At 42.2% G+C, this 16,328-nt stretch overlaps 1 protein-coding gene across 1 annotated transcript in view; it reads right to left on the minus strand.

The window, feature by feature from the left end:
* Nucleotides 1-3,301: 3,301 nt before the first annotated feature.
* The window catches only part of Galt (Galactose-1-phosphate uridylyltransferase), a 42,074-nt gene continuing 29,047 nt past the window's right edge, over nucleotides 3,302-16,328 (minus strand). The window contains exon 7 of the mRNA XM_083125179.1: nucleotides 3,302-3,792. Within this exon, the coding sequence (XP_082981305.1) occupies nucleotides 3,693-3,792 (100 nt within the window). The 3' untranslated portion in view covers nucleotides 3,302-3,692. The remainder of the gene's footprint in view (nucleotides 3,793-16,328) is intronic.

The following is a 16,328-nucleotide window of genomic DNA, read 5'->3' on the forward strand; positions in this document are numbered from 1 at the left end:
GTAAAAATGTATTGTATCATTTTGTGCTGTACCCGTTATCCTTTCACTGCTCTTTGTGATTAAGTCTCCTTCTGACTTGAACCAAAGGCCTGTACGCTAACCATTCAGCTATGCAGGAACTTGCAGAATTATCTTGTTCAATCCATTAAGTATGTTTGCACTCATGGCAGAAATAAAGGTAAGGGAAATTTCACACCAAAGCGACAACTGACAGGCAACAAGCGACACATGTTGCTTGGAAGTGAACCCTCAGTAATCAATTTCGAACAGGAGTGACATGACAAGTTGCACATGTTGCTCTGACTGGCCTGTTTTCTCAATATAGTTCATTGTGTTACCTTGTGCTCTTGTTTGCGCATGCACAGTGAATGTTTTGCTTTAGACTGAAGGGGCTAGTGTCGCATGTTGATTTGGTGTGAATTCTCTGTGTCGCTTGTTACCTGTCGCTTTGATGTGAATTTTCCCTAAGGGATTGTCATTTACTGCTACTACTATAAATTGACGAGTTATTTTATAAATATGGATTGTAGCTTTCCTGGCGACGTGATTCGAACAGATGTTCTTGGGTTATCAGCCAGGTTAAATCAGCATTAGCTTCCAACATTTCGAGTGCATACATTGCTCTCATTTGTGATTCCCTGAAGATGAGAGCAACATATGCACTTGAAACGTTGGAAGCTAAAGCCGATTTAACCTGGCTGGTAACACGAGAACATCTGTTTGAGTTATTTTATGTACGATAACGAGCAAACCTTGGTTTTGCATGATTTTTCACTTGCTAGGAATTGTCTGTCAGTGTGTGTCGAGTGTTATTGCAACAGGAACTGTTGCCTTTGAAACACTGATGGCATTGACATGGATGGCTAGTCTCTCCCAGCATGGAATGCAGGCTGAACCAGGACTCGAACCCAGATCTGTGGCATAGTCATTGGAGTGCAACTTCTGAGTCAGTCGAGTGCATGGCTGTGTGTCAAGATTTCCTTGTCCTTTCTTTAAATTGCCAGAAGTGTCATCAACCCTAGCAAGATATTATAATTGTCCTTGTCACTCAAGTTGGGGGTATGATTCAATTCACACAATTTGGTAGAATGGGACCTTCCCGATGGTGCAGTGGTAGCGTTGTAGCCTTGTAATGAAGGGGTACCAGGTTCAATACCTGGTGGAGGCACATAGTAGTTTCGATCCCACTTTAAACTGTAGGACCAGTCCCGGTTAGCCTTAGTGTCCACAAAGTGGACTTAAAACACCAACTCAATGAATCAAGCAAATTGGTAGAACTTAGATCACCTATCACACAATCATCCCCCATCGTGCAGAAGACCAAGGATGCTTATAACTACCGTGTCATATCATAAACCTGCAATGTTGGATCAAACAACAACCAGTATCATTGTGTGTTTGGCTGTGTTAGCGGAAAGGTGAATTTCACTGCAAGTCAAATGGAAAGGGGTGTATACGAGAACCGCGTGGCAGTAATCGCACTGCACAAAGTTGGCAAATAAACATCGGACATTTTCAACACCCTGAAAAAGCTGAATATCAGCAGGATGTTTGTGCATCGGACACAAGGATACTGTGACACAGGGACAATTGAGGACCGCCCCAGGAAAGGTAGACTTCGCAGCGTGAGGAGGCCAGAAGCTCGTGAAAGCAGTGGCGGCACGGATTCAACGTCAGGAAACAAGCAGTGATGGCTCGAGGGCTGAACATTTCGAGAATGTCGATGTCGCGTGTGCTCCGAAGTGACCTTAAGACTCTGTGCTTATCGGCGAAGTACTGGTCACTTCCTCACTCCACAGCTTAAGATCCAGAGAGAGAGAGAGCAGAAATCAAAAAGACCCCTTCAGCGTTATGCAAATGGTGACCACAGGAGGATCCTTTTCACGGAAGAAAAAATCTTTACGATTGAAGAGTCTTACAATCGTGAAAATGACCGTGTTTATGCCTCGACATCCCAGGAAACTCGTAAAAACATGCCACGGATCCTCAGAGGCCATCATCTAGCCTCAGTGGTGGTTTGGTGGGGGTTTCGTACGATGGCACAACTGACCTCCACTTCTGTGAACATGGTGTGAAAACATCTGCAAAAGTGTACTAAGCGACAGTGTTGGAGCCACTTGTGAAATCGTTGAGCTGTTCAACAATGAGCCGTGGAGCTTCCAGCAGGGCTCAGCACCAGCCCTCAAGGCAAAGACCACACAGGAGTGCCTTCAGAGGTATGTTCCTGATTTCATTGCTGCGGCTGATTGGCCCTCCAGCAGCCCCGACCTCAGCCCATTGGACTACAGGTTGTGGTCTGTTTTGGAGGACATGGTCTGTAGGAAGAGTCTCAAGTGTTCTCTTGTGAAGGCAGTGGCAGACATTCCCCTCGAGACCATGCGTGCTGCGATCGATGACTGGCCTCAGAGACTTCGGGCCTGTGTGAAGGCCAGAGGTGGCCATTTTGAACAGTGAGTGTTGGCAAGACCTGTACCTTTGTAAGATCCAAATATTAATACATTAGCTTGCTCACTGTGCCTGTAGTTCATTATTAACTTTGTAACAGAATTTATGATATGACTAGGTACTAGAAGGAAAATTAAGTTACTGCAGCTTGTGTAAATCAAAAAAATCTGCTTGACAAGCAGCTCTAGAGTGCTTGTTGAAGTTAGAAGCATGTTGCATGAATCTATATTTTTACACCACTTTTGTACCCACTTTTGGCTAATCATGATGATGAGGGTAAGTGATGATTAGATGAAATTGTTGAAGTGACTCTCATAAAGACGCCCATGCCAAGACTGGGATTTGAATCTAGAAACTTCATTGGCGAGATCAAAAGTCAGCCATATCATGTTGCATAAATCAATCATGCCATGTATCTGAGAGCAGTTTTATTTCCAGCAGGACTGAGCACCTTTCCATGGTGTGAGAGGCCATCTTAAAGAAAATTTTATGATCAGTTGCATTGGGTGAAAAGGTTATTAAACATCACTGAAGGCTTTTTTTTTTAATAGGGGCACATCCATAATGATGTTTACGGCATAAAACAGAACAGCCATTAATTGAAAGCCGCCATCAAATAAGAACCCAAATTACAAGCAAAAATCATTCATGATATTCATAATTTTACTGCTTGTATTATTATGCCTGTATCAAAATGGTTATCAGTTTGAACATTTGCACACCTGATTTTTCATTAATTTAGATCCTAAAACCTAGGTGTGTTTTCATAAGCATTCTCGTTATAATTATTCAAAGTATATGTACATTTTATTTTGGAACACACGTGTTTATATAATGAGAAAGCAACAAATCCCTCACAAAAATCAATATTTATTATGAACACATAATTACAATTTGAAGGCATGCTGTAGACCTTCTGTATATAACATAATTCAACAACATTTTCCCTATACATAAAATAAGCAGTGCACATAATGATTGTCGTTGCACTTCTGCAATCAAAGTATATTCATACTCCCAATTAAAGAATAATTCCATTGATTTTTTTGAGACAAATCAAACCCTTCAGTTTCTTATATATGTACCTAATTAGAGATCAACCTGACTTTCATGTACCTTCATCATGTATAAAATACAACAATGAATATTATGTATGAAGGTAACTCACATTTTCTCAATGAATTTCTTTCTGCACTTCATTAGCAACTTTCACAAGAACCCAACTTTAGTTTTCTCACCTTGGTGTACTATTTTGATAATTTGTAGTGAACTTCTGGTAAATTCCTCAGTCTATCAGCAGCCTGCTCTGCAGTTAAGTCCCTTTGACTTTGGGCTAGCATCTCATACCTGAAAAATAACATACATTACACTCTTTTTTCCAGGTCAGAAGAATTAGTTAGCTCACACTTCTTCCAACATTTCTAAACCATGTTCAGGTTGTATCTCAAGGAATTTCATTACTATTGTTTAAGTAAAACAAGTTAAAGATTGTAAGTAAAATAAGTAAAAGATACTAACTGAAATTACCTGGCAAACCGTAAATATTGGAAACCACATCACTTCATATTCATATTTGAAATTTCAACACATTTCATATGCATATTTTCATCAAGTATGTGGAATGAATGCAGTGATTTGTGATCTTACACCCTTGTTCACATCAAATACAATACCCTGACAAATAATAGTGTTTAAATAATACTAATGAACAACCAAACTTCAAATAACAATACGGAAGTAACCAGGGAAACAATAAGGACACATAGTGCATATTTGACATCACAGTCTTCTAAATATCAACATTGCATCAATGGCATATTAAAAAGGTAAGTAATATTTAAATTAAGTTATATTTGGGATAAAAATTATGAATAAGCATAATGTGACTGGAACTACTGTATAGATTTGCATGAAGTAAAACTGATCTTTGTAAAATATTTCAAGGTTTGTTTTGAGTCCACTTTATGTTCGGATAGAGGAACAGACCTACAGTTTAAAGTGGAATTCAAACTACTGTGCAATGTGTCTCCACCAGGGATTGAACCTGGTACCTCTTGATTACAAGGTGATAGTTTTACCACTACACAATTGCAGAAGCCTTCAAAATGTTTCAACTTTGAAAAACTTAGTACCATTATAAAGACATAGATACCATAAGCATGGTATTGTGTGAAAATGATTAGATCACAGAAGGAAGATTTGCCTAATATGTTCCATTCAAGTAGTTAAAAAACAAAGCAAAATATTGAACTTCTGCATTGGGATAAAGGTAACCAAAAAATACATTTATTGTGGTCATGTAGCAGCCAGCAGTGTTGCCACCTCAATACAAACTTGTGTTTTTAAACGGAACGTGTATAATTTTATGACAGTTTTCAAATCTACTGACAAAAAGTAGTACTGGAAAGTCACAGTAGTTTTACATAGTTTAGAAGTTACTGGAGTCTAAATGTTGTTACAAAAACACTAAATATTAACCTACTGAAGCAAGATAGAAATGGCAGGTTTATGTAGGAACACATTTTAATGCATTGACTATTGCACTACATACTACAGCACAATATATTAGGTTGAAGTAAGACTTGAATCTTTCCTGGCGATGAATGATGAATAGATTCTCTTGGGCTATAGAGCAGGTGAGTTATGGAAAATATTCCAAGCTTTCGAGAGCCAACGTCACTCTCATTTTCAGGGTAGAAGTGCAGTTCTGAGCATCAACCCGGTGTATATACGTTCATGGAGAGGGGATTCTGGTAAAGATGGCAGACCAATCAGGAGGCTCATCTGCTGAGTGCATGCTTCTGGTTAACAAACACTAACCAAGCTGGGTCCAGTTCGAGCCCCGTGTTGCGATTAAGATTATCTTTTTCCTCACGAATGGCTATTGCTTCCTTGATAATGCGGTCCCAGAAGTTTGAAGTTTTGGCTATGATTTCTGTGATGCTGAAATCTGGTCTATGTCCCTTGATTGAATGTTCTGCTAGTCCTGACTTTCCAGGGTGGAAGTACTTGATGTTGCTTTGGTGTTCTTTACAGTGCTGTTCTATTGTCCTATTGTCCTAAAACACAGAAACATCACTCATTTGTCCTTCCGTTGCACTAGGAAGATCTGCCCAAGGCTAATCTGTCACATTTTGATGTACCTCGTAGGAAACTTTTCCCCATCTTGCTACTGCCCTGTTTGGTACTGCAGATTTCTCTCTAGAAGTTCCTGATAAACCTGTCATGCAATCTGACATTTTGAATTTTTATCCAACATCTCTGCTCTGGTTAAAAAAAATATTGCAAATAGACTGGTGTGCAGGGACAGCTCACATCCTTCTCATTACTGCACAGGCGTATGTAAGGGTTTGCCCTGAGATATGGTAGGTATCGAACCATCATATGGTGTAATGTACCAGTATGAGAAAGTATCAGTGGTGTATGCTGGGTTCAAAACCTGGGCTATCTCTTTTTATCATAATGTTCAAATGGGAGATTCTTTTTCGTTCAATTGCTTGGATTTTAAGGTGATGTGACATTGCGATTAAAATACATACATTACAATTTACTAATAATTATAAAAATATCACTGTTTCATTAATATAAAAACAATAAGGAAAATATTTCATGGTTATTTATAAAACATAGAGGCCCATATTGTGAAATATTTATGTAGGCGTACGTGCGAGAATAAAATATACGCGTATAATAAACTTCTTACCTTGAATATTTAATTTGAACAGGAACTCCATTCTTCTCTTGGCAACCTCTGTGGTAAAATGGTTATTAGCACAGCGCACTATGATGCCAGGGGTCCCAGGTTCAAATGCAGGCATGGACATGGATATTCTTTTTGAATGTCCCTTCATGAATTTCATCGTATCGTCACTCATCCTCATCGTCACGATTAGCTAAAGTGGCACAAAAGCAACGCAAAATAACAAATCAAATCCACTCTTCTTCTCTTTGTGATGCCAGAGGCCTGCATATCTTCACGATTTGAAGTTTATCCTCATGCAAAAGCCGAGTAAATTGTTTTGTCAATTTGCAAATAAAATTACCACCTGAGAGCTAGTGTGTTTCCAATATGGCCGCTCTATGTAGGATAAATCTTTGTTTACATTCAGCAGTAGTACGAAATGGCAGCATGTTGTCATGGTTGGTTTGGTAGAAACGTTTAAATTACACGATATTTTTATATATTGCGAATGCGAGGTGAATTGCAGGAACTCTAATGAAGGTGAAGTTGTGCTGAGAATGAAGGGTTTAATTATGATAGGCAAAAATAACACGGAAAATGCAGATGAAACTAATGTATACGCACTGGTTCTTCAAAGTAGTTAGCAAACTTTTTGCTAGGCATCCCCCACCTGTCTCACTGCTACCATGTCAAAGCATTGTTACATTATTGTCTAACATGTGGTATAGGCCGACCATGGCAGAGTAGTTAGCACAGTGCACTATGATGACAGGGGTTGAAATCCTAGCCTGGGCATGGGTGTTTTCGTGTATTCCTTCTTCATAACATAATTCAGGCTCAGTTTTGCAATTAGCCAAAAGTGACAGAAAAGCAAAGTAAAATAAATCAAATCAAACAACAAATTGGAGACAAATTTGTGCACCCATTAGGAGACATTCTATCCCCTCAAAATTCTCTTATACAGATGTTTCAACCTTGCAGAAAACTGAACAAGAATACCCAATGTAACACACAGGTTGATGCCATCAGAGACCTGGTGCAAGTGGAGCTACCAAGCAGAGAGTACAGAAGCCAAGACACAACTTGAGCTCAGTAGTTGTGGCCAAGATCCAACTGGAAATCAGAGATTCAGGCCATCAGAGACCTAATTCAAATGGAGCTCACAAGTAGAGGTCATAAGAAACCAGGGACCAATTGAAGCTCACAAATAGAGGCCAAGGTCCAACTAGAGTTGAGAGGGTGAGGCCATCAGACACCTTGTGCAACTGGAGTTCACAAGTAGAGGACTTCAGGGGCCAAGGTGCAATTGAGGTCAGAAGTTGAGGTCATGAGATACCTGGTGCAACTCGAGCTCACAAGTAGAGGTTATTAGAGGGCAAGGTGCAATTGGAGTTTGGAGGCTGAGGATATCAGAGACCAGGTAGAATTGCAGCTCACAAGTTGAGGCACACAACGTGAAGAAGCAACTGGAGTTCAGGTGCTGAGGCCATGAGAGAACTGGTGAAACTGCGAGTTCACAAGTGGAGGCCAAAATGCAACTGGAGTTTAGAGGTTGTTGCCATGAGATACTTGGTGCAACTGGAGCTCACAAGTAGAGATCATAAAACCTCAGGGACCGGGACCAACTTTAGGTCACAAATAGACGCGAAGGTCCAACTGGAGGTGAGAGAATGAGGCCATCAGAGATCTGGTGCAACTGCAGTTTTGAGGCTGAGGCCATCAGGGACTTTGTGCAACTGGAGTACACAGGTAAGGGCCATCAGATGGCAAGTTCCAACTAGAGTGGGAGGCGGAAGCCATCAGAGATCTGGTGCAACTTGAGCTCACAAGTAGATGTCATAACTTATAAGACACCAGGGGCCAACTGGAGTTCAGAGACCAAAGTCATCAGATACATGGTGGAACTGTAGCTCACAAGTAGAAGCTATCAGATGGCAAGGTACAACTGGAGTTGAGAGGCGGAAGCCATCAGAGACCTGGTGCAACTGGCGATCATAGGTAGAGGCCATCAGAGGCCAAGGTGGAACTGGAGTTCAGATGCTGAGGCCATCAGAGACCTTGTGCAACTGGAGTTCACAAGTAGAGACCATCAGATGATCAATTCCAGCTGGAGTTCAGAGGCTAAAGCCATAAGAGACCAAGTGTAACTGAAGCTCACAAATAGAGGCCAAGGTGCAACTGGAGTTCAGAGGATGATACTACAAGACACTTGGTGAATGGGAGGTCGCAAGTAGAGGTCATCAGATGGTGATATCCAACTGGAGTTCAGAAGACAAAGCCAGCAGACACCTGGTGTAACTGAAACTCAAAGATAGAGGCCAAGTTACAACCAGAGTTCAGAGGTGGTGAGAGGCCAACAGAGACCTTGTGCAATTGAAGCTCACAAATAGAGGTCATCAGATGGAGACATCCAACTGGAGTTCAGAAGCGAAAGCCATCAGAAACCTAGTGTAACTGATGCTCAGAAATAGAGACCAAGGTCTAATTGGAGTGGAGAGGCTGAGACCATCACAGACCTGGTGCAACTGGAACTCACAAGTAGTGGTCATAAGAAACCAGGGACCAACTGGATCTCATAAATAGAGACCAAGTTCCAACTGGAGTTGAGATGCTGAGGCCAACAGAGACCTTGTGCAATTGAAGCTCACAAATAGAGGTCATTAGATGGAGACATCCAACTGGAGTTCAGAAGCGAAAGCCATCAGAGACCTAGTGTAACTGATGCTCAGAAATAGAGACCAAGGTCTAATTGGAGTGGAGAGGCTGAGACCATCACAGACCTGGTGCAACTGGAACTCACAAGTAGTGGTCATAAGAAACCAGGGACCAACTGGATCTCATAAATAGAGACCAAGTTCCAACTGGAGTTGAGATGCTGAGGCCAACAGAGACCTTGTGCAATTGAAGCTCACAAATAGAGGTCATCAGATGGAGACATCCAACTGGAGTTCAGAAGCGAAAGCCATCAGAGACCTAGTGTAACTGATGCTCAGAAATAGAGATCAAGGTCTAATTGGAGTGGAGAGGCTGAGACCATCACAGACCTGGTGCAACTGGAACTCACAAGTAGTGGTCATAAGAAACCAGGGACCAACTGGATCTCATAAATAGAGACCAAGTTCCAACTGGAGTTGAGATGCTGAGGCCAACAGAGACCTTGTGCAATTGAAGCTCACAAATAGAGGTCATCAGATGGAGACATCCCACTGGAGTTCAGAAGCGAAAGCCATCAGATACCTAGTGTAACTGATGCTCAGAAATAGAGACCAAGGTCTAATTGGAGTGGAGAGGCTGAGACCATCACAGACCTGGTGCAACTGGAACTCACAAGTAGTGGTCATAAGAAACCAGGGACCAACTGGATCTCATAAATAGAGACCAAGTTCCAACTGGAGTTGAGATGCTGAGGCCAACAGAGACCTTGTGCAATTGAAGCTCACAAATAGAGGTCATCAGATGGAGACATCCAACTGGAGTTCAGAAGCGAAAGCCATCAGAGACCTAGTGTAACTGATGCTCAGAAATAGAGACCAAGGTCTAATTGGAGTGGAGAGGCTGAGACCATCACAGACCTGGTGCAACTGGAACTCACAAGTAGTTGTCATAAGAAACCAGGGACCAACTGGATCTCATAAATAGAGACCAAGTTCCAACTGGAGTTGAGATGCTGAGGCCAACAGAGACCTTGTGCAATTGAAGCTCACAAATAGAGGTTATCAGATGGAGACATCCAACTGGAGTTCAGAAGCCAAAGCCATCAGAAACCTAGTGTAACTAGAGCTCAGAAATAGAGGCCAAGGTCTAACTGGAGGTTTGAGGCTGAGGCCATCAGAGACTTTGTGCAACTGGAGTTCACAAGTAGAGACCATCAGATGATAACATCCAGCTGGAGTTCAGTGGACAAAGCCATCAGAGACCTGGTGTAACTGAAGCTCACAAATAGAGGCCAAGGTGCAACTGGAGTTCAGAGGATGATATCACAAGATACTTGGTGAATGGGAGGTCGCAAGTAGAGGTCATCAGATTGTGATATCCAACTGGAGTTTAGAAGACAAAGCCATCAGACACCTGGTACAACTGAAGCTCCCAAATGGAGGCTATCAGACAGTGACAATAGCTGGAGTTCAGATGACAAAGCCAGCAGACACCTGTTGTATCTGAAACTCAAAGATAGAGGCCAAGTTACAACCAGAGTTCAGAGGTGGTGGCCACAAGATGCTTGGTTCAACTGGAGTTCAGGAGCTGAGGTCACCAGAAACCTGGTGAAATTGAAGCTCACAAATAGAGGTCATCAGATGGAGACATCCAACTGGAGTTGAGAAGCCAAAGCCATCACACACCTGGTAGAACTGAAGCTCCCAAATGGAGGCTATCAGACAGTGACATCCAGCTGGAGTTCAGAAGACAAAGCCAGCAGACACCTGTTGTAACTGAAACTCAAAGATAGAGGCCAAGTTACAACCAGAGGTCAGAGGTGGTGGCCACAAGATGCTTGGTGCAACTGGAGTTAAGGAGCTGAGGTCACCAGAGACCTGGTGAAATTGAAGCTCACAAATAGGGGTCATCAGATGGAGACATCCAACTGGGGTTCAGAAGCGAAAGCCATCACAGACCTAGTGTAACTGATGCTAAGAAATAGAGGCCAAGGTCTAACTGGAGTTGAGAGGCTGAGGCCATCACAGACCTGGTGCAACTGGAACTCACAAGTAGTGATCATAAGAAACCAGGGACCAACTGGAGCTCACAAATAGAGGCCAAGTTCCAACTGGAGTTGAGAGGCTGAGGCCATCAGAGACCTGGTGCAACTGAAGCTCAGAAGTAGAGGATATTGAGGCCAAGGTGCAATTGGTTCAAAAGTTTGAGGTCATGAGATACCTAGTGCAACCCGAGCTCACAAGTAGAGGTTAATAGAGGTCAAGGTTCAACTGGAGTTCAGTGGCTGAGTACATCAGAGACCTGGTAGAATTGCAACTCACAAGTAGAGACCATCAGAGGGAAAGGTGCAACAGGAGTTTGAGGCCATCAGACTCCTGGTGCAACTAAAGCTGACAAGTGCAGAAGGTTGTTCGCTTTATATCCGACCATTTTCGATTCAGTGCTGCCACCTGGCATATCATGCTGGAACTATGGGTCTGCTGACGGGAGCAATGTTGTGTCTCACCTTGTAGGTGCGTGAGTTTTGTTAGTGAATGTTATCAAATGGTGCCGAAAATCAACCGGTATTGGGAGGGTTACGTAATGGCCCTTTTCCATGATAAGTTTACATACGTACGCATTGTGAAACAGTGTCGGGAGAATGGGTTAACACTTGGGGCGACTACTGCGAAAGCTATTGTGGCCCGTTACACACAACAAGCTCTCCTTGCGAAACATTCACCCACAAAAACCACCAGGAGAAGGGCTGCAAGCAAAGTGTCACTGCTGGTGGTCACATTCAGGTGATCACATACCGTGACATTGAAGGCAAGGAGCGCAGAAACTTTGTTCATCAGTGCAGGGATAGTTTCCATTGTGGCTTTACGGTTGTGACGGGATTCGGATATGAGGGTAAGGTGGATAAAAATGTGAAGGTGAATGCCAGATACTTCCAAGACTCCATTCTGACAACTATCTATTGAAGAGACATCCCACAATTGTATGGAATTGACGCGAACCAGGTGATGAACCATATGGACAAGGCTTCGAGTCATACCACCAGAACATCACTACGTGTTTATCAGGAAATGGCAGAGGAATTAGAAATTCGTGTCATTCCATTTGAAGACATTCCTGTGAAAAGCCCAGATACCAGTCCAATGGATTTTTGCGCATTTGGACTGTTGAAACGACGTCTTCAACATCACCGCCCACGCACCCTGGATGGTCTATGGAACGCTTGCAGGGAGGAGTGGGACAGAATTCCCATGCCTGTCCTGCGCCGGAGCTTGCTGCAATGGAAACTGCGATGCCGGGCAATAGTCCATAATGCTGGGGGTCCAATAGAACATGATCGGTGGCGGCGCGGTATCTCTTAAGGTGAGTACCCGTCAAAAATGGTTGGATATAAAGCGAACAACCCCGTAGAAGCCATCAGATGTCAATGTGGTTGAGACAGTCAGAGGATAAGAACTAAGTAGATGCTGAGGGCTGGAACCATGCCAAAGTAAAGCTGGAGACCACACACTGAAGCTTTAAGAATCCAAGATTCAACTGGAAGTAGGAGACAAGTAGGAAGTAGCCAAAATCTACCTGTCCAGAACTGATGTCTTGAGCATGTCACTGTCGTTGAAATGCTTCGATGCAAGCCACTTTTTTAGGTGAAGAAAAAGAAAGAAATCGCTGGGGGGCAAAGTCAGAGCTGTAAGGGGGATGATTGAATAGTTCCCATCGAAATCGTTGAATTGTCTCAACAGTATGAGCAGCTGTGTGTGGGCGAGCGTTGTCATGGATCAGAAAAAATCCACAGCATAGCATTCATTCCTCTCTGCCGATTTTGGATGTCACGTCACAGATAATTCAGTGTTTCGCAATACACCTCTGCTGTAATTGTTCGTCCTGGTTCCAAGAATTCCACAAAAATCACACCGTTTTGATCCCAAAACACGGTTGCCATGATTTTGTGAGCTGATGGTGTTTGTTTGAATTTTTTTGCTTTAGGAGAACCAGAGTGCCGCCATTAAATTGACTGTTGCTTCGACTCCCCAGTGACGTACGATATCCATGTTTCATCCCCCGTCACTATGTGCGAAAAGAGGTCATCCCCATCCTCCCTGAAGCGGGCCAAAAAATCACGTGCAGCTGTCCTCCTTTGCTTTTTGCGAGCGTCTGTCAGCATTTTTGGTACCCACCTTGCACACAGTTTGTGATACCCCAGGTTGTCAGTCACAATTCGATGCACTGTTTTTGCAGATATATATTGTGAACCGGCGATTGGAACACACTTTCTTGTTAACACGTTCCACCAGATCGTCCATCTGAACATGACAGCCATTTCACCTTACTGCTACTTGCACATACACAACCCCACTCTGATGATTCTATCTCTGTTGCAAGCACAGAATACTAGGGCATGCTCCTGTGCATGCTCAACTTCATCAGTGTTGCCAACCCCACATAAAAAATTATTGGCCCTTTTTTTTTTACATGAACTTTTGTATTAATTTAAAGCATGATTTGAACAAAAAATAAACCTGGTCTGCTTAGATAATACCAGGGACCTGTAACGTAACGCAATTCATTGGTATTTGTCACCGTTCCGCGTTATTTCCGTACCGGGTACCGCATACCAGCCCAAGTGCTATGGACCGTTCCAAGGAAAATACCAGAACCTCTTGGTAAGGCGAACAGTAACGCTTCTGCTATACCGTTCTGTTCGTACCCGAGAGTGCTTTGGGGACGACAGCTTTGGGTACACAGAGTGGAACGTTAAAATACCCGTACCAGAAAGCATGGAACTTGTTCCTTATCTGAATGCCGGTTCTGTTACGGTACATACCTCTCCTTAGAATCATACCGGTACAAATTCATGATGGGTATATCTGAACTTTAGGATCGGGTACAATTGTAACAAAACCTTTTTTCAACAAATCAAATGGGTATTGAATGGATCAGAAAATATATGTCACGTAACTCTTCATTTTAAAACTTTCATTGTTGAATTCTTGAAAAATCGATAAGAACTAATATTAATTGAGGTTGTAGGCAATAAAATATAAATTGTATATATATAAATAAATATGGAATCATGAGATTTGTTACTAATAATGTTACTTTTATATAACCAATACACGTAATATTAGGGTGCAAGGTGAACATATTTAAAAAAAATCTTTTCAAGCAAGATATTGAAAGTTCGACATGATGATAGTTTATGTAATTAGAATATTACCTACTAATACATGTGGAAAAAAGGGAAAGTTAATGTACGACATATTGAAAAATGTTACCATCTAAGTCACAGATCTTAAATTCGGGTTGACCTGGCATTGCCAATCAATATGATTTTGGTAAAACTGGAAATTAGATGCCATATTGAAAAATGTTACTTCTTAAGATAGAGAAGTGAAACTCGGTTTGGTGGTAGATCTTGCAAATTAGTGCATGTTAAATCAACATGATTGTGGAAAACCGGAAGTTCATGGATGACATATTGAAAAATGTCGCTTCTTAAGATAGAGAAGTGAAATTCGGTTTGACGGTAGCTTATGTGAATTAGAGCATGGCAAATTGACATGATTGTGGAAAACCGGAAGTTCATGGACGCCATATTGACAAACGATACTTCTTAATACAGCACCTAGAATAACGTAGTGTGGAAAACGGCATGCTTCTGCGCTCTCTGGATGGTTCCACTAGAAAATGATCCACTAGAGGTGCTGGTGCTTATAATGGAAGTAAATGGAGTTTTCGCTGCACCGTCTGATTCTTTTACATGAAGCATTTCTATGAATGTGATAATTGCTATGATATTTGGTACAGTGGTCGCGAAGATATTAACGAACATTATAGACAGTCGACCATGTCCTGTTATAGTCATACTTTCGTTAATAATACGGGAGAAAAAATACGCGTGGAATGCTCTTGGCAACTAAATTTTTGTGTATGAATTAGGTTCATTATTATGATCATCATCATCATTTCTTTTAAAGATATACACACTGAAGCATTTGTATTTTTTTGGATATTTACTGTCTCTTTTCTTCCGCTTTAAACTAATAGCGGCGATGATGATAATGATGATTGCATGAAACGACAAGGGGAACCCCACAAAACTTTCTTAGTGCCATCGACATGAGTGTAAGGCAACTTTCAAACCAATGGGACAAGCGACACGGGATGTTCACACTGTCACACTAGTGACACACACTTCCAGACTGTAAAATAGCATTCATTGCACATGAGGGATCCAAACAGCAAACGACACGTTCATATGGCGTATTCGCGTGCTACTTGTTACTTCGGTCGGAAAGCTCCTTAAAGGAAGGGTGCTGAGACCGAAGCGACGCGCTACAGGGGGAGTTCCCAACTAAGTGACAAGCGACATGGTGCTTCAGTCTATTAGCAAGCGTTGCTTGCGAACAACAGATAGGCGACACGATAAACCGCACATTACAACTACAGATCTAGGCGACACGATAGGCAACACGTGTCGCTTTGTCGCTTGTGCGTCGCTCAAACTGGGCCATTTCCTCAATACCTTGCAACATGTTTGTTGTTCGCACACGCGATGCAATGAGTGTCTTGCTTTAGTGAGATTGCGCACCAAAGCGACAAGCGGCAAGCGACACTTATCGCTTGAGGATTTCACCAACCGAACGCTGGCCTGCGCTTCCCGTCATGCCGCTACGATGTGAAATGTTGCTTTTGATTGGCTCCTTTCCAAGCAACATGTGTCGCTTCGGTGTGAAAGTTGCCTTGGACCAAAGGACCCGTGTCGCTTTGGTGTGAAATCCTTGTATCGTTTGTCGCGTGTCGCTTTGGTGTAAACTCTCCTTGAGGAAACGGTGCAGTCAGAGCTTGTGTCCCTACGGTTCGAAAGGCTGCATTGATTTCCGACTGCTCGCTTTCAAGCGACATTTGTGGTTTGTCGCCTCGGTATGAAATATCTCTCAGGATACTATTTATATTCTAATAACATAGAAAAATAAACTCTAATACACAGTCCAAGACCTGACGTCCGGAATCACTTTGCGATGTTTCTTCTTGTGTTACACATGCTATTTATTTATTAATTTTATTTTACTTTTCTTTCCAAATTAATGCCATTTCGTGACAGCAAATCACTCCACAAATATAACTGTTTCCATCAATTCACTTACCGCCTTTCTAGAGAAACAAATCTACACAATATATTCCAAAAACTAACTAATCCGCATTACTTTCATAACAAAATTAGCACCTGGGTCGATCGCACTGCCATCTACTTGTCATCGTCTCGGGGAACCAGTTTCTTGGGTCGTTTTCCACACTACGTTATTCAAGGTGCTGTACTACCATCAAGCCGAGTTTCACTCCTCTATCTTAAGAATTAACGTATTTCAATATGGCGTCCATCAACTTCCGGTTTTCCACAATCATGTTGATTTGCCATACTCTAATTCCCATAAGCTACCTTCAAGCCGAATTTCACTTCTCTGTCTTAGAAAATAACATTTTTCAATATGGCGTCCATCAACTTCCGGTTTTCCGGAATCACGTCGATTTGCCATGCTCTAATTCCCAT

Source organism: Lepisma saccharinum, chromosome 7 (genome assembly GCF_977018435.1).
Source record: "Lepisma saccharinum chromosome 7, izLepSacc3.1, whole genome shotgun sequence".
NCBI lineage: Eukaryota > Metazoa > Arthropoda > Insecta > Zygentoma > Lepismatidae > Lepisma > Lepisma saccharinum.